Source organism: Lissotriton helveticus, chromosome 4_1 (genome assembly GCF_964261635.1).
Source record: "Lissotriton helveticus chromosome 4_1, aLisHel1.1, whole genome shotgun sequence".
Taxonomy (NCBI): domain Eukaryota; kingdom Metazoa; phylum Chordata; class Amphibia; order Caudata; family Salamandridae; genus Lissotriton; species Lissotriton helveticus.
Window position 1 is genome coordinate 268711960 of NC_136063.1, and position 27011 is coordinate 268738970.

Consider the following 27011-nt stretch of genomic DNA (forward strand, 5'->3'; position numbering starts at 1 on the left):
ATATACTTTATTTTTTATAACAACTTGTGTGGTGTCCTTTCACTTGGTGTTCAAGGGGTAATGTGATGGTAAAACAGCTGGCTTAACACGCCCTCTAGAGTCTTAGCCTGCTCGTATCCATGCTACTAGGATAGCTGGTCTATAAGGTTGACTTACAACCAATCATCAATAAGGGTTGTTTGGACTGATACAAAGTGCTCACTAGAATAGTGAACATTATATATCAGACCAACTTCTCACAATGGGCTCATGACGGAACGGTTCCGTCATGAGCACAGCTCAACCGACGCTCATGACGGAACCGTTCCGTCATGAGCATGGAAGGGGTTAAAAAGAATCATTCCTCCCAGGTTACAACCCTCTCCAGTGTGGAACCTAAATATTGTTCTTATAAGGCTCATGGGACCACCTTTTCAACCTCTACACAAATGTGAACTGCAATTCCTCACATGGAAAACAGCTTTTCTAGTAGCTATTACCTCTCTTAGTAGAGTAAGTGAGATTCAAGCTTTCACTATACAAGAACCATTTTTACAATTACACCATAATAAAGTGGTTCTCAGGACAAACCCTAAATTCCTTCCAAAAGTCTTTACTCCGTTTCATTTAAACCAATCTCTAGAGTTACCGGTGTTTTTCCAAAACCCAGACTCTGTAGCAGAAAGAGCTCTACACACACTAGATGTTAAAAGAGCTCTCCTCTATTATATAGATAGGATCAAATCCTTTCGCAAAACAAAGCAATTGTTTGTAGCTTTCTCTCCACCACATAAAGGCAACCTCATCTCTAAAGCTGGAATTGCAAGGTGGATTGTAAAATGTATACAAATATGCTATCAAAAAGCAAAACGTACATTAACAGTTCCTCCTAGGGCACACTCTACACGTAAACTAGGAGCCTTCATGGCTTTCTTAGGGAACATTCCCCTGGAAGACATCTGCAAGGCAGCAACATGGTCTACAACACACACCTTCACTAAACACTATTGTGTTGATGTGCAAGCCAAACAGCAAGCTGCAGTAGGACAAGTTGTTCTAATAACTCTCTTTCAAACTACTGCAACAGATACAGGTGACCACCGCTAAGGGGAGACACTGCTGTACAATCTATGCACAGTGTAAGATCTGCAGCTCATATGCCTCGAACGGAAAATGCTACTTACCAGTATGCATCTGTTCTTGGCATGTAGAGCTGCAGATTCTTACACGCCCTCCCGCCTCCCCGGGCCCTGTGTCTGTTGCAGTTCTGTCTTAATTAGTTATACACGCATGGACATCCTTCTTCTTCTTTGTACAAACTCCATCATTTCCCATCATGGCGAAAAACAATCTAAGGATGGAGCCGATGCCCATGCGCACTATCGTCCAAGGGAGGAGTCACCTATCTAGTGACTACAAAGACTTCTTCCAAGACGACAACAACATGCAATCATCCGAGCCCATTACCAGGTGGCGATCTAATGCACAGTGTAAGAATCTGCAGCTCTACATGCCAAGAACAGATGCATACTGGTAAGTAGCATTTTCCTTTCCGCCTCCGTGTACACCCCAGCTGAGGTATACGCCTCACCGTAATATTTCGAGAATTCGTCCGCTAGAGCTTGTGGGTCTATTGTGGTACTGGAGTTTTCACCCTGCAATTCTGGCACCAGCCTCGAGACCCATTCTCCCTTCTCAAGTCACTTCTGCCTCTGTCCTTTCTATGTCTGCCTGTTTTCCCTTTTTTCCCAGCAACCAGGTATAGAACCTCCCCTTGGATAACAGTCTTATATGCCTCCCACAGAGTCTGAGCCGAGTTCACCATGCTCTTATTTTCCTGGAAGTATCTCTCCGTGATCTTGACAGTCTCTTTCTTGGTGGCGGGATCTTCCAAATGCCAAGTGCTAATAGGGGCTACTCTGCGTACATCCATCTGCCCGACCTCCAATCGAAGCCAAATTGGAGAGTGATCAGAGATTCCTCTTCCTAGGTGGCGCACCTCCCAAACTGCAGCGGCCTGCGCCGCTGGTACAAGTACACAATCTATTCTAGAGAGGTTGTGGTGAGCGGCCGATACGTGTGTGTACTGCACTCCATATGGATTACGTATCCTCCCCCCATCCACCTACCCTGTCGGTCTAAAAAGTCTGGAACCACGTCTGCGCCGGCCGCAAAGCTTGGGCCGGGTGCCTGTCCACCTCTCCGTCCACCACTGCATTAAAGTCTCCCCCTATTACCAGGAGGCCCAACGGCAAAGTCAGGAAGATTGCTCCCAAGTCCCTGAATGTGTCGGATTGGAGGCCAGACGGGACATATACCGATACGAAGGTGACCATCCTCCCTTCCCACTGCCCCGACACCCCAATGTATCGGCCTCGCTGGTCAGACCAAGTAGATTGAACATGCAGGGGAAAGGAATTTTTCACCAATGCACTGACCCCCCTAGACCCCGTAGTGAACCCAGCGTGGGCAACCAATTTATAACCCCCTTTGAGGAGGGCCATGCAACGATTACCAATGAGATGAATCTCTTGTAGCAGCACTACATCTGGAGAGTTGCGTCTAATCAATTGGCTAACCATTCCCCTCTTAATTTTATCGGCAAGGCCGTTCAAATTCCAGCTAAACACATTTATCCCCAATCTTCGTCTATCATTCGACATTATATTGGTATGGAATCTACAATCAACATCGTCTCCTGATGAGTAAAAAGAAACAAAAAAGAAAAAGCATTGTGCCAAAAATTCTGCGTACAGTGATACCCCAAAACTAGGAAACCCTGTCTGTTCCTTCTCCTACCCTCCTCCCTGCACCCCTGCATACGGCTGATGCCCATCCCCAACTAGCAGTGTGCCTGTCGCCCAATCCCTAACCTACAAACTAACTAAAGGTAGCAACGGGGAGGAGAACCAATGCCCCACCCCCCCCCCCGATGCCCCTCCCCCTCAATCCCAAAAACACAAAGCCCAAACCTGGGGCAGTCCCCAGCCATCCCACAGTCAGCATACTATATCCAAAGAACTGGCAGCGGGTCCGCCTCACCACCCGACAATCCAAAAGAGGTTGAATGTTCCGGCGACCTCCATCACTCCTGCTCCTGCTGCTTCTCTCCTCCACCTCGGCCGTTCCCCTCTTGCTCATTCGAATGTCTACTGTCAACCCAGTCTGCTGTCACCTCCGGGTTTTCGAAAAACCAGGCCTTCCCGTCGATTTCCACATGTAGGTGAGCCGGGTACATCATGGCGTATTTGAGTCCCTTATCTCTAAGTTTCTTCTTCACCTGAAGAAAGCTCTGCCTTTGTTTCTGCACCATCTGGTTGAAGTCTGGGAAAAAGGAAAGTGTGGCATTCTCATAGCGCAGGGCCCCACCCCCCGCGAGCCACCTGCAGGATCGCATCTCTGTTGCGGAAATTCAATACTCTCTAAATCATCGGACGAGGGGGAGCCCCTGGCCTGGGCCTCCCCCTGGTACTCTATGGGCCCTCTCAATCGTGAAGGGGTTGCTCAGCCCCTTAGGCTTGAGATAGTTGAAGATAATATCTTCCACGAACAGGTCAGGCGCTGAGACTTCCCACCTCTCGGGCACCCCAAAGATGCGTATATTGTTGCGCCTGGCCCTACCTTCGTATTCGTCATGCTTCCAGTCCGTCAGGTCTCGGGAAGCCTTAAGGTCACGCACTTCTTGCTGCAACAAAGCCACATCGTCGAGTAAGCTAGTAGTCTTAATATCGAGCGATTTAACTTTTTCCCTTGCTTTTGTAAGATCCGCTCATATCAAATTAACCTCAATCTTAACAGTGTCAAGTTTATTATACAATGCTTCCATTTTTTAACCCAAGGATGATTGGACACCATTTATGGCTGCCATGACGTCGGTGAGTGTGGGCTCCGTAGGGAAGCCCAAGGAATTTCCTCACTCCGATTGGGCCCGACTCAAGTCTGTGGGAGAACCCTTGGGCATCGTGTAACGATCCAGTTGGTTAGACTGGATACGTTTCGGCCCTCTAGATGAGCGGGGCAGGGCTTTATCTGCATTGGGCTTAGTGGCCATCAGGGCGCCAGACAAGCGCCGTCCAAGTACTCAATGTACGAAAGTCCCTCCAGAGTTCTGGTGCCTACCACGCGTCCCCCTGCTGTCCGTGACTGACGACAATTATGCACCAAAACTAATACCTGATATCGGTGGAGGCTTTCACACCCCAGAGGGGCCGGCAGGAACACCTCTGGTCACCCCGGTGACTCCAGTGGCAAAGTAGATACATCAATAGGGCAGCCACCACCTCGCACCACAAAGGCCCCCAGTCCCAGCCTCGGGAGAACACCTGCGCTGCACCTCTAACATTCTGCGGTGCCAGGGGTCAAAGACGGCAATCAGGCAGCCAGGTCGCACAGCCACCGCCCCGTTCTTGCAATCAATCAATCAATCAATCAATCAAGGCATTTATAGAGCGCACTACTCACCCAGAGGGTCTCAAGGCGCTTGGGGGGGGTGGGGTGCCGCTACTGCTCGAACAGCCAGGTCTTGAGCTTCTTCCTGAAGGAGAGGTGATCTTGGGTCAGGCGGAGGTCGGTAGGGAGGGTGTTTCAGGTCTTGGCGGCCAGGTAGGAGAAGGACCTTCCTCCTGTTGTCGCTCTTCGGATGCAGGGGACGGCGGCGAGGGCGTGGTTGGTCGAACGGAGGTGGCGTTTGGGAGCGTAGAAGTTGAGGCGGTTGTTGAGGTAGCTCGGGCCTTGGTCGTGTAGGGCTTTGTGTGCGTGGGTGAGGAGACGGAAGGTGATTCTCTTGTTGACGGGGAGCCAGTGCAGGTCTCTCAGGTGTCCGGAGATGTGGCTGCGTCGGGGGATGTCGAGGATGAGTCTGGCTGAGGCGTTCTGGATCCGCTGGAGTCTCTTCTGGAGCTTGGCGGTGGTTCCGGCCTAGAGGGCGTTGCCGTAGTCTAGTCGGCTGGTGACGAGGGCCTGGGTGACCGTCTTCCTGGTCTCGGTGGGGATCCACCGGAAGATCTTTCGTAGCATGTGCAGGATGTTGAAACAGGACGCGGAGACGGCGTTGACTTGTCTGGTCATGGAGAGGGAGGAGTCCAGGATGAAGCCCAGGTTGCGTGCGTGGTCTGTCGGTTTGGGTGCGGTGCCCAGGGCGGGGGGCCACCAGGAGTCGTCCCAGGCGGAGGGCGAGGAGCCCAGGATGAAGACTTCCGTCTTGTCTGAGTTTAGTTTCAGGCGGCTGGTCGTCATCCACTTGGCTACGTCTTTCATCCCTTCGTGGTGGTTGGTTCTGGCGGCAGCGGGGTCGTTGGTCAGGGAGAGGATCAGCTGGGTGTCGTCGGCGTAGGAGATGATGTTGAGGTTGTGCTGGCGTGCGCTGGCCGCCGGGGGGCTCATGTAGACGTTGAAGAGGGTGGGGCTGAGCGAGGAGCCCTGGGGAACGCCGCAGATGACTTCCGTGGCTGCCGATCTGAACGGTGGTAGGCGGACTCTCTGTGTCCTTCCAGCGAGGAAGGAGATGATCCACTCCAGTGCCTTCTCCTGGATTCCGATGTTGCTGAGGCGCTGCACTAGGGTGCGGTGGCAAACAGTGTCGTACGCCGCGGAGAGGTCTAGGAGGATGAGGGCCGCTGTTTCACCGTTGTCCAGCAGGGCTCGGATGTCATCGGTGGCAGCGATGAGGGCGGTCTCGGTGCTGTGGTTGGCTCGGAAGCCAGACTGTGAGGGGTCGAGGGATCCATTCGTCTCGAGGAAGGCGGCCAGCTGCTTGTTGACGGTCTTCTCGATGACTTTGGCTGGGAACGGGAGGAGCGAGATGGGGCGGTAATTCTTGAGTTCGGTGGGGTCCGCTGTTGGTTCTTTAGTAAAGCGCTGAGTTCTGCGTGCTTCCAGCTCTCAGGGAAGGTGGCTGTGTCGGAGGTGTTGATGATGTCCCGCAGGTGGGGTGCGATGACAGCGTCGGCCTTGTTGAAGACGTGGTGGGGGCAGGGGTCGGTCGGAGATCCGGAGTGGATAGAGTTCGTGCAGATGGTGTCTTCTGTGTTGATCTGGGTCCAGGCGCTGAGGGTGGTGGTGGGGGGCGTTGGTGCGGTCGTGGGGAGCGTTGTTTGTGGGCTGAAGCTGTTGTGTATGTCAGCAATCTTGTTGTGGAAGTAGGAGGCGAGGGAGTTGCAGAGGTCTTGCGAAGGGGTGATGTCGTTGTTTCCGGCGTTGGGGTTGGAGAGCTCTTTCACGATGTTGAAGAGTTCCTTGCAGTTGTGTGCGTTGTTGTCCAGTCGGTCCTTGAATGCTGTTTTCTTGGTGGCGTGGATCAGTTGATGGTGCTTCCGGGTGGCGAGCTTGAGGGTGGTCATGTTGTCCGGTGTTGGCTCCCTTCTCCAGGCTTTCTCGAGGGCTCGGCAGTTCTTCTTGGAGCTCTTGAGTTCGTCGGTGAACCATGGGACCTTCTTGCTGCCGGGTCTGCTAGGCGGGGTCCTCAGTGGGGCGAGGTCGTCTGCGCAGTTGCTGATCCACTTCGTGAGGTTGTCGGCGGCCTGGCTGGGGTTCGCTGAGCTGGCGGGAGGGTGCTGGCTCAGGGAAACGGCGAGCTGGTCTGCCGTGATCTTGTTCCAGTTTCTTCGAGCAACCTGTTGCTGGTGGTGGAGGATCGTGGTCCTTCTGAAGCTGAAGTGGACGCAGCTGTGGTCCGTCCAGTGGAGTCCGGTGGCGTGGCTGAAGATGATGTCCTTGCTGGATGAGAAGACAGCGTCGAGTGTGTGTCCGGCGAGGTGGGTGGGGGTGGTCACCAGCTGCTTATGTCCGAGGTTGTCAAGCAGGGTGGTGGTGTTGCGGTCGTTGTTGATCTCCAGGTGGAAGTTGATGTCCCCCAGGAGGATGTAGTCAGCGGAGGGGAGGGCATGCGGGCAGATGAAGTCGGCGATGTCTTCGCTGAATTGAGTGCGTGGTCCCGGGGGTCGGTAGATGAGGGTGCCTCTGAGGGTGGTTTTTGGGTCTGTGTGGATCTGGAAGTGCAGGTGTTCGGCGGTTTTCAGGGTGTCGTCGGTGTTGGTCGTGATGCGGATGGTGTCCCTGTAGATGATGGCGATGCCTCCTCCAGTCTGGTTGCCGCGGTCTCTTCGGGTGATCGGGTACGTCCGGCGGGTGGGCTGGTGTCTGCGGGAGCCAGGGGTCCTGGCGCTGGGCGCGGTCCGGTCGCGGACGGGCGCAGACGGGCTTGCCTTTGGCGCGCCTTCGGCGCACAATCGGCGCGTCCGCTGCGCGTGACCGCTGCGCGTTCGCACAGTCGCCATATATGGCGAAGTGCGAGGGAGGGCGGAGCAGCTGGGAGGCGGGAGCGGGGAGGGCACAGAAAGAAAAGGGGCGTGGTTATCGGCGGCGGCGGGAAGCGGGGAGGGAGGAGACCGGGGGGAGCGTCCCACCGGCCAGATCTGTGGTGCAGCGTGCGGGGGTCAGTGGACAGTCCAGCCAGCACCTTCAGACCACCTGCATGAGTGCTGCACTCCGTTACTGCCTCCACTCTCAAGGCCCCAATACCAGAGACAAGCACCTCCGGGCCCGGGTCTTCTCTGGGCCCCTTAACTCAAGTGCAGCACAGGCCGTACCCCACAATCGGCCGCCCCAGCCAGCCGCTCTCCACGCAAATCCGTGAATGACTTTAAGGGACACCAACGCTCCAGCCCCTGCAGACCACAATCGTTATGAGCACGGGCCTCTTTACTGACCAGGGACCACGTGGCTCATTGTCCTCAGCACCATACGTGTCTCGCTGTCAGCTGCTCCCACCTCAGGCTCACTGTAGACCAAAGATCGGGCCACGGGCACGGCTGCCGGCCACAATCGTTATGAGCACGGGACCTTCTCCCAACATGGGACCACCTAGCTCACAGTCCTCTGCCCCCGATGTCTCCTGCAGCCGGCTGCTCCCACTTCGGGTCCTACGCAGGCAAGGGATCGGGGGCCCGGGCACGGCCCCCCGATGCAGGGGCCCACTAGCACGCCTTCACAATGCAGTGCAGGGCCTCTCCTCCGCCACTCGATGCCCAGCTGGGCCGGGTCCTCTACATGGGGCCGGAGTCCTCTCAGAGGCAGTCGAGCCCCTCCGCGCCCCAATCTCCTCGGTTTCAGTCACTCTACGCCCGCACCGCAGTTCCAGGGCCAGACCGGCGACTTCCGGTTTACGGTCCCGGTGTTGACCAACTCGGGAGCGGCTGCAGCTCCCACTCCATTCCCCGGCTCTGGGGTAGACAGGCAGCAGGCTACCGGACGGCGTAGCTCCGGTTCTAGACTTCGCCGGGGGTCCAGGAGCACGGCCAAAAGCGTCGCTGAAGTTCGGCCAGCAAGTGATGGGGACCGACACCAGGATCACTCTCAGGATATTTCACTAGGAAGAAGGGGTCAGCGGAGCCAAGCCCTCATCTTGGTCTCGCGCGTGGCTCCTCCCTGAAATGCTTATAAATTTAAGTTATTTTCCAAATGATATTGAGTTGCCCTTGGGTGGTGGCTTTTGGGAGATGGCCGTAGGACACTTAGAGGGACATAGCCCAGAAAATGTCACTGTAAACTGAAGGCTTGTTTTTTAAGCCTATTCCCGCGAGCAGAGCCCAAAACTCTGGGTAATAGATTTCTTGATTTGGCCCTGACTTTGAATAAATGGCTGATTGTCATGTTTTTGAAATAGAGAGAGGGTCCCACATACATCAAATGGAAACTGGATGCGGCACATTTGGCGAGAGCAGAGGAGGAAGAGTCGAGACGGGAAGAAGCACTTTGTATACAGAAACATCCAAAAACTGGTTAATGGGAAGAGGTTATTCAAGCTTTTATGCAGCATAATGCGCCCAAATTGATATAGCTCAGAACTCTAGTATGAATCTCAAACTCTGTTACATATATTTAATGAGTCGTATAAACAAGTATTCTACTGGTAGGAAAATTCCATACAGACTTTCTTTTAAAAAAAGCATGGATAATTGCTGACCTTTAGTCTCTTATCCGTTTCTTATTACAGCAAAAAGGTTTCTTACAACCACATTGCAAATATTTTCATTCTGTATTTCAAATCTTACAAGCAAAAGACTGATAAATTTGTAGTTTATAAACTAATCCAAAAAGGTGCTCTAAGTGGCGGCCCAGTGAAAAAGAGATTCTCAGTGAGCCATCACAACAAAAGTGACGTAGAAAGATCAATAGTGACATAGAAAGATCAATATTTACTAAACATAAAATAACTTCCCAAACCCATCTGATTATTTATTTGAGCAGTTGAAACTCAAAGTTTTAAAACATTGAAGTTTAAATATCCAACAATGAATGTCAGGGGTGGGCGTAAGGCAATTCGATGTTTCGACCTCTTAACTGGACAAATCCTCTGGGGTCTACATCAGGAGAAAACAAAGGTAGTCACCTATAAGGAAAGCTGACATGGGGTCAGTCCTAGCTCAGCACCTAATCAAACTGAGAAAGTGGTGAAAGTCCAAAATTAGCTTTTACCAAACCCCAAATAATCAGGTGCAAGTTTTCATATAGGGAATTCCACTCAGATTTCTTTCCGTGGGAAATAGGAAAGATCCATGCTCATTAGATCAAGGGAATCCCTTACAAGAGAGAGTAAAAGGAGGAGTATAGAGAGAAAAGAGTGAAACAGCATGCACAGCAGAGTAGCGCACATATAATCAAACTGAAAAATGTTCCAAAAATCTATCATGCTCACTCAATGTGGAACCTCTTAACCTGAAAAGCATCATGCTAAGGTGTCCTTGGCGTGGAAAAAGGAACAAGCATGCACCTGTTTGTATTATATCTAATCTGAAAAGAATTTCGGATATGTGAGAATCCCTGCATGTGGCACATGCAGGAAGAAAAGATGTCTCTGCTCTGGGTGAGCAAACCTGAGGAAAACTAACCTGTTCTAAAACATAACCAACCCACTGCATACTGTCAAATAAAGAAAGAAAACATAAAAGCAGGCGATTTAGGAAAGACTCCAAGATGGCGGATTAACAAATTAACAAAATGTCGTAACCCTGCTAGTGCCTGCTACATAGTAACATCCATAAGGGGAATAAGGACTCCAGTGCCCATGTGGTATTATCAAGCTACACCATCCGTGAATGACGAAAAATATGACTGCATTAGCTATGAGGGAAAATTGACTAATGTGCCCTCGTTGGTAAGCAACGAACCTGCCTGTAAATATTCAAGTACTTGAACATTGTGTCAAAAAATATGCCAAAAAGGCTTCATGTAACCCAGGCACAATAAACAAGGAACCTATTGTTCCATACCATGTCTTGGCATTGTGATGATGACGTGCCCACTCGGGGGAGGGAGGGGTGTTGAGGACTTTTGAAGCCCAATTTAATATGGCTGGTCTTCCCATACTGATGTTTTACCTATATGCCGTTACTGTATGATTCCACTTGTGTGAAGTTGGATGGCTCCTGTTGTTGTGTTCTCTAAAGAACCTAATTTCAGTTTAATGATTAGTGGTTTCTGCTAACAAACTGGTTGGATGATACTACATGTAATAGGTTCATTGATATATTTGTTGTATAACACGGAAATAAAAATCAATAAAAAGAGGTTAAAAAACAGATTCAGACTATCTGCAAAATTGAAATCTATGAACCTTTGGAATATTGCTGGGGCATTGTACAGCTCAACGACCATTACTTGTTCCTCAAAGTGTCCAAAAGCCATACAAAAAACGGTCTTCCACTTGCCTTCCTCTTTTAAGCAACGACAGATTCCATGCAAATGGAGTTTAGTAAATATTGTCTCACCCTACACGCTTTCCAAGATAACTTTTATCAGGACAAAGCTTAGCAGTAATTATTAGTTACCTTGTTTAGCTCTTGATAAATGATACAAGATCTTCTTGGTAAAACATTTTGGCTGCAGCTGAAATTAACACATTTTTAACCCATTTTGGAGGTTTTCATAGAGGCATTCCTTTACTGGTTCTTACTCCTTTTTAGAGCGGGAAAACATTCTCCTACAAGGAATTACTGCTCGAGACTCTGTTGGAATAGCGCAGTGAAATTCTCAGTGAGGAGATGGAGTAAAAACTGTAGTTTTCTCAAAAGCTTTGGCACACTTTTGATCATGAATGGGAATGGAGGTCAGGTTGGCAATTGTCGCGGAAGGACTCTTATTGACCTCTGTAGAGGGTTTCTGGTAATTGCCAGTGGACAAAACGACTCTTGACAGAATTTTAGAAACATAGTCAATGTAAAAATGACTCGGTTGATTTGGGGGTTATGATTGAAAAGCTACGATCTACCAACATTTATTGCATGTTCAGTCCCCATTCTCCAGCAATAGCCTACGCCCCACTTCCACCCACAGCCCCTCAGTGAAAGACTGATGTGTTTTCAGTGTTTCATTCTTGTTTGTGGGCCTCATGCTATTTTACTACTACTAATTCATGCTCAGGAGCCCATTGGGTAAGCAGCCACCCTGGTTCTCCTTCAAGACACCCAGAAATAGATTTTGCACTGCAGGAACTAAGTAATAATTTGGAGACCTCCGTATATTTGCCAGGCAAAATGTTCAGTTTATGGCAGTCAATCATAACTGATCCTAAACCCTGAATCCTAATGATACAGCTGTTTGCAATATTGAATTTAGGTGTAAACTATATGTATAAATGTATATTTATGTATACTATTGCATTAACTTTCTGCATAGCAGAAATCTTGAAGTAATCAAATATGCTTTTTCTGTGGCAGATGGGATTGAGAATACCCACTGGACTGCTAGGGACAAATTTAAGTGTATGTTATTTTCCAAAACCGCTTGGTACATTGGTTTCATTTAGGAATAATGTGGGGTGCAGTTATGCAATTGGAGCAACGTGTAACATCAGCCGTGTGATTGTTTTTACTTGTCAACCTATATTTTCATAATTTCCATTCATTTAACCCTCTTCAGATTGTTTGTGATAGTAAAATGAAGGGGCTTGTGAATTGGAAATACCTCATTTTGCAATTTGATTTTTGCTTTAATGCTAGATTTGCATAAAGCCTTGCGAGTTTCAGACCCATTTATACATAATCCGATGTTAAAATTAATTTAACACTCTTTTGCTCTAAGTTCAGCTAGATCTTAACCGGCAAACAATAATTGTGCATTTTGTTTTTCTTCTAGATCACCTTCAAAATGAAGAGAATTATGCACATTCTCTTGACAAATTTGGAAGCAATTTTTTGAATCGTGATAACCCAGATCTTGGCACTGCTTTTGTTAAATTTTCCAGCCTTACAAAAGAGCTATCAACACTTTTGAAAAACCTGGTAAGACATTTAAAAATTTTCTCAGACTGGATTCCATGCTGTAGCATCCATTCCATTGCGTAGTGGACCACAAAAGTCTGGGACTTGGTGGGAACTGTTGTTTTTAGTTCTATCAAGAGGCTGTCTGTTTTCAAAACTCAAGACAATTCACATATTGGTAATGGATGATATCCGGGTGTTGTGCCTTACAGAATGTTAGTGGTTTATTTTAGATTTTGTTGAAACGCTTGGTAGTGCAGGTTGAGGTTCTGTATCAGCTTGTAAGTAATACCGTAGCAAAGATCTAGGGGTACACAGACTGCCTTTGGAGTTACTAGTTTGGACAGCACATTTTTCTAATGTTATAATCTTTGTATAGTTTCCAATTCAATCTTAGTTATGGATCCCTATCCCCTCTGTTATGGACCTCCCCCCTCAGTTGAAGGAGACTGGAGGCATATACACATGAAATAAAGTTGAGAAGGAAACTTGAAGAGCATGTGCTGCCTGAACGAGGGTCCACACCCCAGCACCTACGTTCACTCCGCTTCCCCCTAAAAGTATTATTTTGTCCTAGCTACGGACCACATGTTTTAATAAAGGGCCAGCCTGCTTGCCAAAGGCTTTCTGACATTGTCCAAAGTTGCAGACTGCTCTGCCTACTAGGAGAATGCCACAAGCTTCAGTGCCATGACAAGGTGAAGAGGAAAGTATGTTGGTGTGGTGCCAAGGGTGGAGATGTGCAGCAATTGAGTTACACTTTCTTTAGCTGCACCTCATTATACACGGTCCTGTCACTGAATTGAACCTTGAGCTGACTGCAGGGGTAAACCATGTATAGAAATATGGGATCACTGACTGGCAATGTTCTGGAATCTTCAAGGTTGAATTGCACTGTTATTCTGAAGACTGAATAAATACATTGGGACTATGCAAAGTGGGATCCCTAAACTGGCTTAAAATTGACATTGTATTGGGATATGCAAACTGAATACAGGTCTGGACTGTACAAGGATTGTGCAAGCAGAGTGAAATGGCATTCTGCAAACCAGGAGTGTGCTTGGATTGTGCAATCTCTGTCTGTATTTGAATTGTAAAATCTTTGATTTAACGGGCTGATTCTCCAAATTATGATGGTGTTTTGGAAATGTGTAACTTAAGATTGTACATTAATTGTGAATACTTGAATTGTACTGGGGGCATGCATGCTGACTTTGGGAAATAAACAACTGTTCTTGAGGAATTATGGGAGTATTTGGTGTTTATATTTTAAAAGCAGGTGAAGTTATTTGATATTTTCTTCTATTAATTGTATATTACACCTAAAGCCGCGAATAAATGCCGTGTTGTCCTCGTTTCCATGCACTATACACTCTGGGGAAAGTCATTTTGTTTTTTCCAAAGATCTTTGATTCCAGTGTTATCCAGATGTGTATCTTTGATGGTTTTACTAGTAAAATGTAATCCTGTCCGAAGCAAGGAAAGCTCTCTTTTAGCTTCCTGTAAGCAAACAATTTATGCTTGAGGCAAAGGGCCTTTAAGCAAAGTCTTATCAATTGAACCTTTCCTCTCTTACAAACCGGTTAGCCAGATAGAACACTGCTCAACTTCTCAATTCTAGCTCTTTTTGGTTGTTACACATCTCACAGTATAGCTATATTTGCACCATTGATCATTCCCTGAGGATATATGGCCTTAATTTTTGTGTAATAAACTTTCATCACAACTTAGCAGCCTTAAAACTAACTTTCCTTTAGAAAGGTTATTCAAAGCATCCTTTCTGTTGGGTACTTCTGATTGCAGATTCCCACCTTGTGAATACCACTACTCTCCAGACTGCTCCGATGTGCCAGCAGGGTGTGTGATGTGACGCCAGAGCCATATGTATGCGCCACCCCATGCAGTGATGTTAGTTTCTTTCAACCCGTGCCTTCGGACATAGATGTGGAACTTGCTTCCTCACTTTTTCTTGTTTTTTTGGACAAATTTCGCCTTAGAAATTTCTCTAAAGTGTACAAGCGAACATGTTTTCAATTTAGTAGAGTCTGTCTTGGTGGGGATGTCTGTGACAGACCCCCACCAAGTATGTCTCTGGTACATAGGGTCTTCACATTACTCCAAGTCCTTTGGGGACTGCACCTAGATGAATCTGAAGTTGATCTTGGAACACAAAGCCAAGCACTAGGTCACAAAGACCATCAGTAATTGTGTAAGGGCCAGTTTTTGTCAAATTGAGGATGCAGACCCCTTTCCTGTTTTCGCGGCCATTGCTTTGAAATATTCTCTTAATGCTCCAAGTTATCTAGTAAATGCAAGTCAAGAAAGAAATACAAGAAGTCGAAGTGTGATTATACTTCTTTCCGCTTCAGAATAGTCACAAGGACGTTAAGGTGCCCCCAGGTCATGTTTACTATTGAGGAACCATTGCCACAGCTCATAACAATGTAACCTGAATTTCTGGTTACATCATAGCAACACTGCAACACTGAGGCTTCTAAAGAAACCATATTGGCAACTGCAGCACACTTCTGGGTCCGTCTTGCCACAATGATCGAAAGAGGCCTTTAGAGGGGCTACCGTCGCCGGAGCCGTCTTCGACACTGTCCGCGACTCTTGATTCAGTCCAACCTCATTCTGCTTAAGGCCCTTTAATCGTTTGCCTCAGACTCAGAAAATAGTTAAAACAGTGATACTGGAGATGACAGGAATGGTGCTTCCCAATATTATGACAAGGACAATCTTTTTATGGACCTTCAGGACTCCAGTGGACTAGACACCTCCTGGACACTGGGTTAAACTCTGCCCTTGGCCCTTCCACAGATGAATCATCTTCTTTTGCTATGGTGTTCAGATGTGCAGCAGAGGTTTTAGACCTGCAACTTCCGCCCGTTGAAGTAAAGACCAATGTCCTGATGGAAGTCCTCCACCCTGGACAGACATATACATAACCCCTTCATGAAGGCCTGATGGACACACTAATGGGCACTTGGGCAAAACCTTGCTGTTGCCGCCTAGTAAATAGACAAGTTGTCAGAAAATGTAGAACTGCCCCTTGTGATCCTCCTTTCCTCAGGCAGCACCCTACGACTGAAAGCTTTGTGGTCTAGGCATCCACAAGCAGACTGGACCCTAACTCATTACCTACTACACCTTAGTCGGAAAGAAAATGTTTTCCTCAGCCGTCCTCGATCTTTGCTCCAGGGACGATACTCACACGAGTTATGGAATATGGTCTGCGAGATCTAACTGACAGTCCCCGATGATTACTATTCCAACCTAGCGCTGATTGTAGCATCCTAAATGAAGTACATCATCCGCTCTGGGCTGGACTGCACTAACTGATTGGACAGGGCAGTCTGTACCAGTGTGGTGTTTTGGTGCCATGCGTGGATGAGATCCGCGGGCTTCTCTAATGACGTTCAGGTGTCCCTAATGGGCATGCATTTGATAGTGCCTATCTCTTCAAAGACCAGGCAGACTTGGCCCTGCAATTCTTTAAGGAAACTAGGGCCACAGTGTGCTTCTCAGCCTTTCTGCACCCGTGCTGCAGTTTCCCCAAACATTTTGCCCCTTTCGAAGAAAAGCTAGTGCCAAGGCCCACAGCAGCAGACCCCTGGTCCTTTTGCCGCCAGGCTCAGGGATCTGCCCAACAATTTCCAAACCCTCAGGGGCAATGAACTACTCAGTTCCCTCACCGCTTCCACTACTGCCACTAAGCTGTAAACAAGAACACGCTGTTGGAGGCAGGTTAAGGTATTACCCATACAGGTTGCAGAGCGTCACATCCGACAGATGGGTGCTTCATATAGTCCAGCAAGAATAAGCTCTACCATTCCTTCCAGGTCCACCTCCTATTTTACCCACATTAAAGGGGCTATCGGAGGACCATTTGTCTATTTTGTAGCAGGAGGTTATGGCTTTTTAGGACAAAGGAGCAATAGAGAGGGTCCTGGCATTGGAAATGAGGATTGAGTGTTACTTTCTTTAGTTCCTGGTGCTGAAGAAGGACAAAGGACTTTGACCTATTTTAGATCATCACCCTCTTAATTTCTTCCTGAAAAAAGACAATTTCAAGATGCTCACGTTTGCCCAAGTTCTATCTGTTGTGCATGGTAGTGCTGAACCTGCAGGATGCTTATTTTCTCACACATGTCCTGAAGTCCCACAGAAAATACCTGTAGTTCAAGGTGGGCCAAGAACATTTTCTGTTCTCTGTGTTCCCCATCGTCCTCACTAGTGCCCCTCTTGTTTTTATGAAAGTGATGGTAGTGGCTGCAACACATCTTTCGAGGTTGAGGAAACCGGTCGTCCCCTTCCTCAACACCTGGCTGTTGATGGGTTCCCGCCGCAGTCAATCATAGACCCCCCTCCAGACAATGGTAGATCTTTAACATCTGTGGTGACATAAAGTCCCTGAGGTCCAACTCCCATCTTATGTAGGCCCGACTCCATCTTAGTCCATAGAAGTCGCCATCTTCCTCAACTTAGACAGTGGACACCGCCATATTCCCTGATTTATGCAGAATCATTGTCATGTCGGGCTGTTTCTTTTTAAGAACTGTGATAGCGTCAAGTACTTTGATTAATGGCACAGATACAACATCTAAAGCGACATTCATCTGGTTCAGATGTCTACTCCTCATGTGAAGATTAATTAAGAGCACGTGCAGACATATAACCAAAATAATGTAGTCTGAGTTAAGGACCTTTTACCTTATAAGTTCACAAGGAAACATTTGGGACGCATATCTTGATTCAGGCAATCTGTCAGCCATTCCTAAACTTATGTCTGAAATTCAAGTTTCTGATAAGATTTCTAATAAAAGGACTGCCACTTGACCACGTGTTGAGAGGTCCTTCACCCAGATTATTGCCCGTAATTCTGCGACGGTCGCACCTTTTGCCAGCACATTTCATGCTTTGCAGATGATACATTGCACATGAAGACTGAAGCTGATAAAGCCAAGTCCTAGAGGAAGACCGACTGACTGCTACCGCAGTGGGTGTTTGCCCTTTGCAGGGAACACTGTCTTCACGCCTCCACTGATAGACAGTTTTGCTGTCAAGGTATGCAGTTCGTCGCTTCTCTGTAAGAAACTCTAGAATGCAAGTGGCTCTTCCTTTCACGCGCTCATAGTATATTGCATAGAAAGAAGTATTAGGGTGTTAAATTCTAGATGAAACTTAAATGAAATTTTGACAATGCGAGGAATGTTCATTTTATTCTCATTACTTATAACGCGGCTCACTGCTGTTTTTACAATCTGTGTAGTTGTTTTAGATGAACTGAGAAACCGATTGTTCAAGTCTTAATTTAGGTAACAGTTGGCGCCCAATGCAGGGCTCATATCTTATGGTTACTCCTTGACTAGTTTCCACTTAACACACATATTTGAACTATTATTACTTCAGACTTTTGTGGTAATCATGGTTACCTACTATTGGGATAAAGAAGCACCATTTCATTAACCAAACTTGAAGCTACCCCTACTTTCCTAGTACCTCAGATCCAATCATCACCTGTGTGCAATACGAAATATAAATCTTTTCATCCACAATTCTAAATAACACCCTACAAACCCTCCGCCCACCTCCCTGCCGATTTACCCTTAGACCTCCGATACCCAGTCTTTTTCCAAATTTCCCAGATTTCATCCACTCTCATGGATCAACTTTCAACCAAGCCAGGCTATTTATCTATAGTGTCCAAGTACTCTCGAGCTTTTATTTCTGATGAGAAATACCGGGCATGACCCTCATAGATCGTTTTGAGTTGACCCGGATTTATTAGGTAGACCTGAATGTTCTTCTCTTGAAAAAGTTTTATTAGTTGCCTCAATCTCCAGCGTCTTTCAACTGTTGAGTGACAGAAGTCAGGGCGGACAAAGAATGAAATCTTGCCATTTGATCTCCTTGCTTCTGGTCTAGCTTTCTCTGAAATTGCCTGTCTCAGCAGAAAATTACCTAGGAACACTAAAATTGCCCGCGGTTTATCCCCCTCTTTTGTCTGGACTCGGGGTTGAAACGGAATACGAATGGCCCTTTGGACTTCGACAGCCCAGTTCCAGTCAGACAACTCAGGGAAGACTGATTTAAAGAGATCGATTACAAATTCCCTCATATCCGAGCCTTCTGTTCCTTCAGGGACTCCCAAAATCCTGAGGTTATTCCTTCTCTGTCTATTCTCGAACTCCTCAAGCTTCCACTGGATGTCCTTAATTTGTGAGTCGTGAGCCTCAACCTGAGCCGATGCAGTTGCAGCTTCTGCTTCCGTCGCGACTATTCTCTCTTAAGATTTGTAACCCTCTCCCCCACATTTACGCAAGCCTTTGAGATCTTCTTAATGGTGCCTTGCATTTTTCTCATTGCTGCACCTTCCGGTTATCTTGGCGTGCTTCCTCCCTGTGAGAGAGAATAGCCTGGTATATTATGTCCAGAGTGGGGGGGTGTAATACGGGTAGTGCTAGTTTCAGCCACGGGATTGCATAATGCGTTAGCCGTTAATGGACTGGTAGATGAATAATCCCATTTAAGATCCTTTCTACCCCGGTCTGCACTCACATTAGTTTTTTTTCTTTTTGCAGTAATGGGGAGATCCAACTCACTATCCGGATCTGAGTCTAAATTACAAGTCCCTGGCGATGAGCTCGGGTCCTTCTCTGATTATTCCGCCCCCTCTGAGACTGAAAAAAAGCAATCAATAGGATCCTTTTCAGTCTCACCAGATAATATTGCTGTAGCCAAAGTCGCGTGTTTATCGTTATTTTCCCTTGATTCAGATTCAAGGTCGGGGGCCTGGGCGAGGGGCTGAAATCCCTCTTCTTGTATGACTCCTACAGTTATGGGGCTTCTAGCCGAACTAGCCTCATTCCGCTTATCTGGAGTGGGGGCAAACTGGGTTATCGCTGCGGGGTCCAGAGATACCAGTGTATCTATTCTGCCACCCTCTTCATCAGGTGCAGTTGTAACTTGCTCTCCATGGCATTGGAGTGGGGCGAGTCCTCCACCTCCAGCCCCACCTCCAGTCTCTGCCCCTTGCTGATAGTAGTATTCCCAATATTTTTTTATCTCAAAGTAACTGGTGTATCGTGTACTAGATTCGGGGTCTCAGCATGGCTCACATTATCTTACTCTTCGTGCCCTTCTCGACAATCACCACTGCTGGGGCTGATTCCGGATGCGAGTCTTTTCCCCGCATCAGTAGATCAGCTACCGACGGGCCGTGGCCGGGGACTCGGTTTTGAAACCCCGCCTCTCCCCCTCCTTGGTGGTTCTGGCAGATCCGGCGTGTGCACCGGCTGAGGGCTCCCAGTTGTCTGCTCCGTGGCGGTTTTCTCGCGGAGCTTACGGGCGGTCGCTGTTGCGGCCCCTCCCCCCCTTCGAACCAGCAGAGTTCATGATCTTCGGGGCCATCTTCATACCACTCTGGCAACTCCCCCGACACCGGCTCCGACCTGTCAGGCAGATCAGGTAATCCCACACGGCACGCCAGATTAATCGTGTGCCGAGCTCCGACAAAGCCGCACTGCAGAATATTCGGTGCCTCCGTCGCTCCCACATGAAACATAGGAGGGGTATAGGCGCTTCTCTCAACAACTGCTTCTGATAGCCACAGGTGAGCTACCTTACAGGGGTCTTAGGCTGCAACTGACCCGACGGGGCTGCTAGCGCTGCATTCGGCCTCCTAAGCGGCCGCCATCTTGCCTTCTCCTGTCTGCTAAAGCTGCGCACATCGCATGCACAAACTAAGGTCTGAGTTCCTCAGGGGGGTAGGGGGTGTTGGGAGGCACAAGGGGAGGGGGCGGGTAGGAAGGGGGGTGGATGGGGCTGGGGTGGGATAAAAAGGGGGAGACAAAATTAGATTGTATCTGGTGCGATGTTGTTTTTGGTCTGATTTATGTATTATTTGTAATTATCTGGTCTCTTCTCAGGGATTTGTTAGGAGCTCTATATCAAAGGAATGATGAGGCAACTTAAGATATGCTCGCTAAATATAGGGGGATTGAATGACTGGAATAAGAGGCAAAAGTAGGTCATTTTGTGAGTTCAAACCACCTTGATGTGATATGTTTACAGGAAACCCATCTTCCTTGGACTAAAAAGCATTTGTTAAATATTAGGGGTTTTGACTTATTGGTGTGTTCTACACAGACGTCCACAGTTAGAGGGGTGGTAATTCTGGCCAAAACTAGCTTAGGTGGCTCGAAGCACTCAATGGCAGATGCGTTGGGAAGGTGGGCAATTGTGGAACTTGAAGCAGGGATAACATTGTGCACAATCTATGGCTCAAACCAGGATGAACCTGATGTATTCGATAAACTGGAGGTAGAGTTATTGAAATGGCCATGCCCCCTTATAGTCTGCGGGGATTTTAATATATCGGGAGATCTTACAGGAGGTAATAATATCGCGACTTATGCCGGCCGGAAACCCAAGGTTTTTAGAGCCTTGCCTGCTTTAATCAGCTAACATAGTCTGTTGGATGTGTGGGGGTATAAGGAACAATAAATCAAAATCAAGGTTTAGGGAGTAAAGAGGTAGTGCTCCTAAGAGTACTGTGGTAGATGTATCCTCCAAACAAAGTTTAATGAAACAGAAAGAACCACCTCTAAGAGGATTATCATATGTCAAGAGATGTCAGACATACACAATGTTTGTTAAAATACCCCTCACACATCAAAAGGGCCCTTGGTGTCATGCTTCATCATCGGGATCTTCCCGCACCGCTGCTGGTCACCACAGAACCACGGGTTGACGAGAGAGCAAGCAGACTGCACGACAATATATGAAACTTTCATTACAACTCTCGACCCAGTGGCTCATGGAGAGAAGTCTCCTTATGTTTCTAGCTTATACTCAAATACTGACAAGCTTTAGAAAAGTCATATCAATTAGGTATTGTATTTTAATACCACTTGTATATAATTCTCTGCACATATTGATAACAACATAGTGAGTGACTTAGGGCTCACACTCTGTCCTGACGGAGAAGCATCTCAAGCTTCGAAACATGTTGACACCTAAAGGAGAATACACACATTACTAGCGCAATCTCTCCGACTTCACTTTTTTAATGATACCAGCCTATGACCAATCAATCAATCAATCAATCATGCCATTTGTATAGCGCACTACTCACCCGGGAGGGTCACAAGGCGCTTGGGGGGAGGGGTATGCTACTGCTCGAACAGCCAGGTCTTGAGTTGTTTCCTGAAGGCGAGATGGTCCTGGGTCAGCCGAAGGTGGATGGGGAGGGAGTTCCAAGTCTTGGCAGCCAGGTAAGAGAAGGATCTTCCTCCGGCGGTGGCTCTTCGGATGCGTGGTACGGCTGCGAGGGCGAGGCTGGTGGACCGTAGCTGGCGGGTGGGCGTGTAGATGGTCAGGCGGTCGTTGAGGTACTTGGGGCCCAGGTCGTGGAGAGACTTGTGTGCGTGGGTGAGGAGCCGGAACGTGATCCTCTTGTCGACGGGGAGCCAGTGCAGGTTCCTCAGGTGGCTGGAGATGTGGCTGCGTCGGGGGACATCCAGGATGAGTCGGGCGGAGGCGTTCTGGATGCGCTGGAGTCTTTTCTGTAGCTTGGCTGTGGTTCCGGCGTAGAGGGCGTTTCCGTAGTCCAGTCGGCTGGTGACGAGTGCCTGGGTGACAGTCTTCCTGGTCTCGGTCGCGATCCAGCGGAAGATCTTGCGAAGCATACGCAGGGTGTTGAAGCACGATGAGGAGACGGCGTTGACTTGTCTGGTCATCGAGAGGGAGGGGTCCAGGATGAAGCCCAGGTTGCGTGCGTGGTCGGTTGGCTTGGGTGCGTTGCCCAGGGCTGGGGGCCACCAGAAGTCGTCCCAGGCGGAGGGCGAAGATCCCAGGATGAGGACTTCCGTCTTGTCCGAGTTCAGTTTCAGGCGGCTGTCCTTCATCCACTCGGCGACGTCTTTCATCCCTTCGTGTAGGCAGGTTCTGGCGGTGTCGGGGTCTCTGGTGAGGGAGAGGATCAGCTGGGTGTCGTCGGCGTAAGAGATGATGTTGAGGTTGTGCTGGCGTGCGATGGCTGTGAGAGGTTTCATGTAGATGTTGAAGAGGGTGGGGCTGAGTGAAGATCCTTGCAGATGACTTCGGTGGCCTCGGAGCGAAACGGTAGGAGGCGGACTCTTTGTGTTCTTCCGGCGAGGAACGAGATGATCCACTCCAGTGCCTTCTCTTGGATACCGATGTTGCTGAGGCGCTGGACTAGGGTGCGGTGGCAGACCGTGTCGAACGCAGCGGAGAGGTCCAGGAGGATGAGGGCCACTGTTTCCCCCTTGTCGAGCAGGGTCCGGATGTCGTCGGTGGCTGCGATGAGGGCGGTCTCGGTGCTGTGGTTGGCTCTGAAGCCGGACTGCGAGGGGTCGAGGGATCCGTTCGTCTTGAGGAAGGCGGTCAGCTGTCTGTTGACGATCTTCTCGATGACTTTAGCAGGAAAAGGGAGGAGCGAGATGGGGCGGAAGTTTTTGAGATCGGTGGGGTCCGCTGTAGGTGACTCTCTCTTCGCTTTTGAGCTGAGTGGTCGCTCCCCAGTGTCTCTGGCGACATCTGGTATCGTTGTGCTGCGCTTCCAATCAAAACTGCCTCATTATTATTGCCTGCAGCCTGCCTTGCATGCCGCTTTGCTTTGTATGCATTTTTGAATTGCCATTGTAACTTTTACTGTGATTGCGCGTTATCCCCAAGCGCTCGGCTGTGCTCACCCCTCCGCTGCCATTTTGTTTGTTGTTGTCGTCCTATTAAGCCCGCCCCGCCTCCCAGCTGAGCCGCCCTCCCACTGACTACATACAGCGCTCCATTACCACGAAGCGCTGTGACTCTCTCTTCGCTTTTGAGCTGAGTGGTCGCTCCCCAGTGTCTCTGGCGACATCTGGTATCGTTGTGCTGCGCTTCCAATCAAAACTGCCTCATTATTATTGCCTGCAGCCTGCCTTGCTTGCCGCTTTGCTTTGTATGCATTTTTGAATTGCCATTGTAACTTTTACTGTGATTGCGCGTTATCCCCAAGCGCTCGGCTGTGCTCACCCCTCCGCTGCCATTTTGTTTGTTGTTGTCGTCCTATTAAGCCCGCCCCGCCTCCCAGCTGAGCCGCCCTCCCACTGACTACATACAGCGCTCCATTACCACGAAGCGCTGTGACTCTCTCTTCGCTTTTGAGCTGAGTGGTCGCTCCCCAGTGTCTCTGGCGACATCTGGTATCGTTGTGCTGCGCTTCCAATCAAAACTGCCTCATTATTATTGCCTGCAGCCTGCCTTGCTTGCCGCTTTGCTTTGTATGCATTTTTGAATTGCCATTGTAACTTTTACTGTGATTGCGCGTTATCCCCAAGCGCTCGGCTGTGCTCACCCCTCCGCTGCCATTTTGTTTGTTGTTGTCGTCCTATTAAGCCCGCCCCGCCTCCCAGCTGAGCCGCCCTCGCCCCTCCCCCTCCACTATCCATATATGACAGTTGCTCCCGCGCGCAGCGTTTACGCGCAGCGGTCGCGCCCCATTCGCGCCGAAGGTGCGCCAAAGGTAAGCCCGTCTACGCCCGTCCGCGCCTGGACCGCGCCCAGCGCCATACCCCCTGGCCCTTTTCATGCCCACCCCTCCCGCATTACCTACGATGCCACCACCCTCCTAGCCCTTAACCCCGGCCGCTCCCCCAACTGCGTCCATGCCGCTCCTGGACAAACCCACGGACCTTTCTCAAGCAACTCCTGCATACTCTACGGCACCGACAACAACTCCGCTACGATCACACCACAGATATCCGACCCCAACCACCTACAATGCATCTTGCTCAACACCCGATCGGTCCACAGGCACGCCATTGACCTATGGAATCTACTAGACACCATCTCTCCGGACATCGCCTTCCTAACAGAAACATGGATGAACGCCTCTTCGGCCCCAGACATCACCATTGCCATCCCAGAAGATTATAAGATCATACGCAAGGACCGTACCGGCCACACAGGAGGAGGAATCGCTATCGTCCATAAGAAATCCATCCACATCTCAACCAGCTCAGACGTCAATCTCGCCAACTCTGAACACCCTCACTTCCAGATCCACATTGACCCCAAGACCACACTCAGAGGCACCCTCCTCTACAGACCTCCAGGACCCCGCGCTCAATTTAGTGAGGACATCACGGACTTCATCACTCCACACGCGCTCCCCTCCAAAGATTACATCCTTCTGGGAGACCTCAACTTTCACCTTGAAAACAACAACGACCGCAACTCCACCACCCTCTTGGACAACCTCGCCAACCTCGGACTTAAACAACTGGTCACTTCCCCCACCCACATCGCTGGTCACACACTCGACCCTATCTTCACCTCCAGCAATCATGTCTCCTTCAGCCACACCACGGCTCTCCTTTGGACTGACCACAGCTGCGTTCACTGCACCTACAACAAGCCCAAACCCAACATCCACCCCCAACCAACTCTGCAAAGAAACTGGAACAAAATCACCATCGACCAGATCTCCTCATCGCTTCTTCTAAACCCCCCAGCCCACTCCTCAAACCCCGACCAAGCCGCCACCAACCTCACCCTATGGTTATCCAACAGCGCCGACATCCTAGCACCACTGAAAAAACGACAAATAAAACTTGGCAGCAAGAAGGCCTCCTGGTTCAACGATGATCTTAAGAAATCCAAGAAACTCTGCCGCTCCCTTGAGAAGGCCTGGAAAAAAGACCCAACCACCAGCACCAAGGACGCCTTCAAAAACGCCACCCGCATACACCACCAACTGATCCGAAATGCCAAGAAAGCCGCTTTCAAGGACCGACTAGATAACAACGCCCACAACAGCAAGGAACTATTCAACATCGTCAAGGAATTTACCAATCCCTCGGCCAACTCCAACGACATCACCCCCTCTCAAGCCCTCTGCGACTCCCTAGCCTCATTCTTCCACAACAAAATTGCAGACATCCACAACAGCTTCGACAACCAACCCGAAGACCAACCCACCCATCCCCCTGCAGGACCCCCACCTCCCTTGAACACCCTCAATGACTGGAAGCCAATCTCCACTGAGGACACCATCCGTCTGATGAACTCTATCCACTCAGGATCCCCCACAGACCCATGCCCTCACCACATCTTTAACAAAGCAGACTCCATCATAGCACCGCACCTCCGAGACGTCATCAACTGCTCCTTCGACGCCGCAACCTTCCCGGACAGCTGGAAACATGCCGAACTCAGCGCCCTCCTGAAGAAACCCACAGCTGACCCCACCGAACTCAAAAACTACCGCCCCATCTCGCTCCTTCCATTCCCGGCCAAAGTCATCGAGAAAGCGGTCAACAACCAGCTCGCCGCCTTCCTCGAAACAAACAAATCCCTCGACTCCTCACAATCCGGCTTCCGAGCCAAGCACAGCACTGAAACCGCCCTCATCGCAGCAACAGACGACATCCGAACTCTCCTGGACAATGGAGACACAGTCGCCCTCATCCTCCTTGACCTCTCCGCAGCCTTCGACACAGTCTGCCATAGCACCCTTCTACAGCGCCTCAGAAACATCAGAATACAAGGAAAAGCACTGGAATGGATCACCTCGTTCCTCACCGGAAGAACCCAGAGAGTCCGCCTCCCACCATTCATCTCAGAGGCCACTGAAGTCATCTGCGGCGTACCCCAAGGGTCCTCACTCAGTCCCACCCTTTTCAACGTATACATGAGCCCCCTCGCGGCCATCGCACGCCAACACAACCTAAACATCATCTCCTACACGGATGACACTCAACTGATCCTATCACTCACCAATGACCCTAGCACCGCCAAAACTAACCTACACGAAGGAATGAAAGAAGTAGCCGAATGGATGAAACACAGCCGTCTGAAACTAAACTCAGATAAAACAGATGTCCTTATCTTAGGTACCTCCCCCTCTGCCTGGGACGACTCTTGGTGGCCAGAAGCCCTTGGAAAAGCACCCATCCCGACGGACCACGCACGGAACCTGGGCGACATCCTGGATTCCTTACTTTCAATGAACAGACAAGTCAACGCTGTCTCTTCATCCTGCTTCAACATTCTTCGCATGCTCAAAAAAACATTTCGTTGGATCCCCACCGAAACTAGGAAAACGGTCACCCACGCTCTGGTCATGAGCCGACTGGACTACGGAAACACCCTCTACGCCGGTACTACCGCTAAACTCCAGAAAAAACTCCAACGAATCCAGAACGCTTCAGCCAGGCTCATATTAGACATCCCGCGTAAAGAACATATCTCTGGTCACCTGAAAAACCTCCACTGGCTCCCCGTCAATAAGAGGATCACTTTCCGGCTCCTAACCCACGCACACAAAGCACTCTACGAAATCGGACCCGAATGCCTCAACACACGAATGTCCTTCTACACCCCCTCCCGCCAGCTACGATCATCCAACCAAGCCCTTGCCACTGTACCTCGCATCAACAAAACCACCATGGGAGGTAGATCCTTCTCCTACCTGGCAGCTAAAACCTGGAACTCACTTCCCACTTACCTTCGCCTTACTCAGAACCACCTAGCATTCAGAAAACAACTTAAAACGTGGATATTTGACAAGTAATTCCCCACCCCTCTTCAAGCGCCTTGAGACCCTCTGGGTATGTAGCGCGCTATATAAATTTTTTGACTTGACTTGACTTGACTAGGTTTCTTCAGGAGGGCGCTGATCTCGGCGTGCTTCCAGCTCTCCGGGAAGGTGGCGGTGTTGAAGGAGGCGTTGATGATGTTCCGGAGTTGGGGTGCGATGGTGGAGTC

General features: G+C 49.3%; 1 protein-coding gene across 3 annotated transcripts in view; it reads left to right on the forward strand.

The window, feature by feature from the left end:
• The window catches only part of ASAP1 (ArfGAP with SH3 domain, ankyrin repeat and PH domain 1), a 2040747-nt gene that overhangs the window by 517434 nt on the left and 1496302 nt on the right, over positions 1–27011 (forward strand). For all 3 annotated transcript variants that reach the window (XM_078686749.1, XM_078686753.1, XM_078686750.1), the window contains one exon: positions 12112–12257. In XM_078686749.1, coding sequence (XP_078542875.1) covers positions 12112–12257 — 146 coding nt within the window. The remainder of the gene's footprint in view (positions 1–12111; positions 12258–27011) is intronic.